This window comes from Acanthisitta chloris, unplaced genomic scaffold (genome assembly GCF_000695815.1).
Source record: "Acanthisitta chloris isolate BGI_N310 unplaced genomic scaffold, ASM69581v1 scaffold21331, whole genome shotgun sequence".
Lineage (NCBI taxonomy): Eukaryota > Metazoa > Chordata > Aves > Passeriformes > Acanthisittidae > Acanthisitta > Acanthisitta chloris.
This window is the reverse complement of record NW_008657933.1, coordinates 5,283-6,032: the sequence shown is the minus strand read 5'-3', so window position 1 is coordinate 6,032 and position 750 is coordinate 5,283. Positions and strand designations below refer to the sequence as shown.

The 750-nt window shown below is 64.9% G+C and overlaps 1 protein-coding gene across 1 annotated transcript in view; it reads right to left on the bottom strand.

Moving 5' to 3' along the window:
- Positions 1-750, bottom strand: part of SEMA4B (sema domain, immunoglobulin domain (Ig), transmembrane domain (TM) and short cytoplasmic domain, (semaphorin) 4B) — a gene marked incomplete at its 5' end in the record, with an annotated part of 4,327 nt that overhangs the window by 318 nt on the left and 3,259 nt on the right. The window contains one exon of the mRNA XM_009084933.1: positions 3-734. Coding sequence (XP_009083181.1) covers positions 3-734 — 732 coding nt within the window. The remainder of the gene's footprint in view (positions 1-2; positions 735-750) is intronic.

Below are 750 nucleotides of genomic sequence, written 5' to 3'. Positions count from 1 at the left end.
GCCCAGGCGCACCCGGGGTCTTTGGCAGACAGGAGACACCTCCACAAAGCTGTCCTGGATGTGGAGGGGCCTCTTCTCCGACTCAGAGAAGGCGCGCGGGTGCACGGGGGTGCTGACAATGTAGTTGTCCTGCAGGGCCTGGTAGCCCTTGTGCTCGGAAGCTGCAGTGGGCAGGTTGCTGCCATTCAGGGGAAGGCTCTCCACTGGCTTGCGGGGCGGCTTCTGGGGCCGGCTGGGGTCACCAGGCTCCAGTAGGGCCTTCATGCCGTCACGGTGCCGGTGCAGGACAAAGAGGGCCAGCGCGATGACAGCAGCAGCGAAGAGCACACACATCACCAGGAACTCAGTCCAGTAAGTCTTGCCATCCAGCTGAGCCACAGCGCTGCCCACTGCTGAGGTGCTCCGGGATGTGCTGACCGTCTCCAGGGCATCGTGGCTGGCAGACACCTTCCTGCCAGGGTTCAGCGGCCCATGGGCTGGCTCCTGCACATCCACGCAGTAGCTGGCCATCAGCTTGCGGAATCCCTCCTCCAGCGACCAGCACTCGTAGGTGCCCGCACGCTCGGGGCTGCCCACCAGGATGAGGGCCCCATCAGGCAGCACCAGGTAGGAGGCGTTGACAGGTGCCCCATCGTGCAACCAGAGCCGCGAGGCCAGGTTGGAGAGCAGCTGGCATGGCAGTGGCCGCACCGCATTGGGAGGCAGCTGGATTTGCTGGCATGGGATGCCTGAGGCTGCAGACAGAACCCG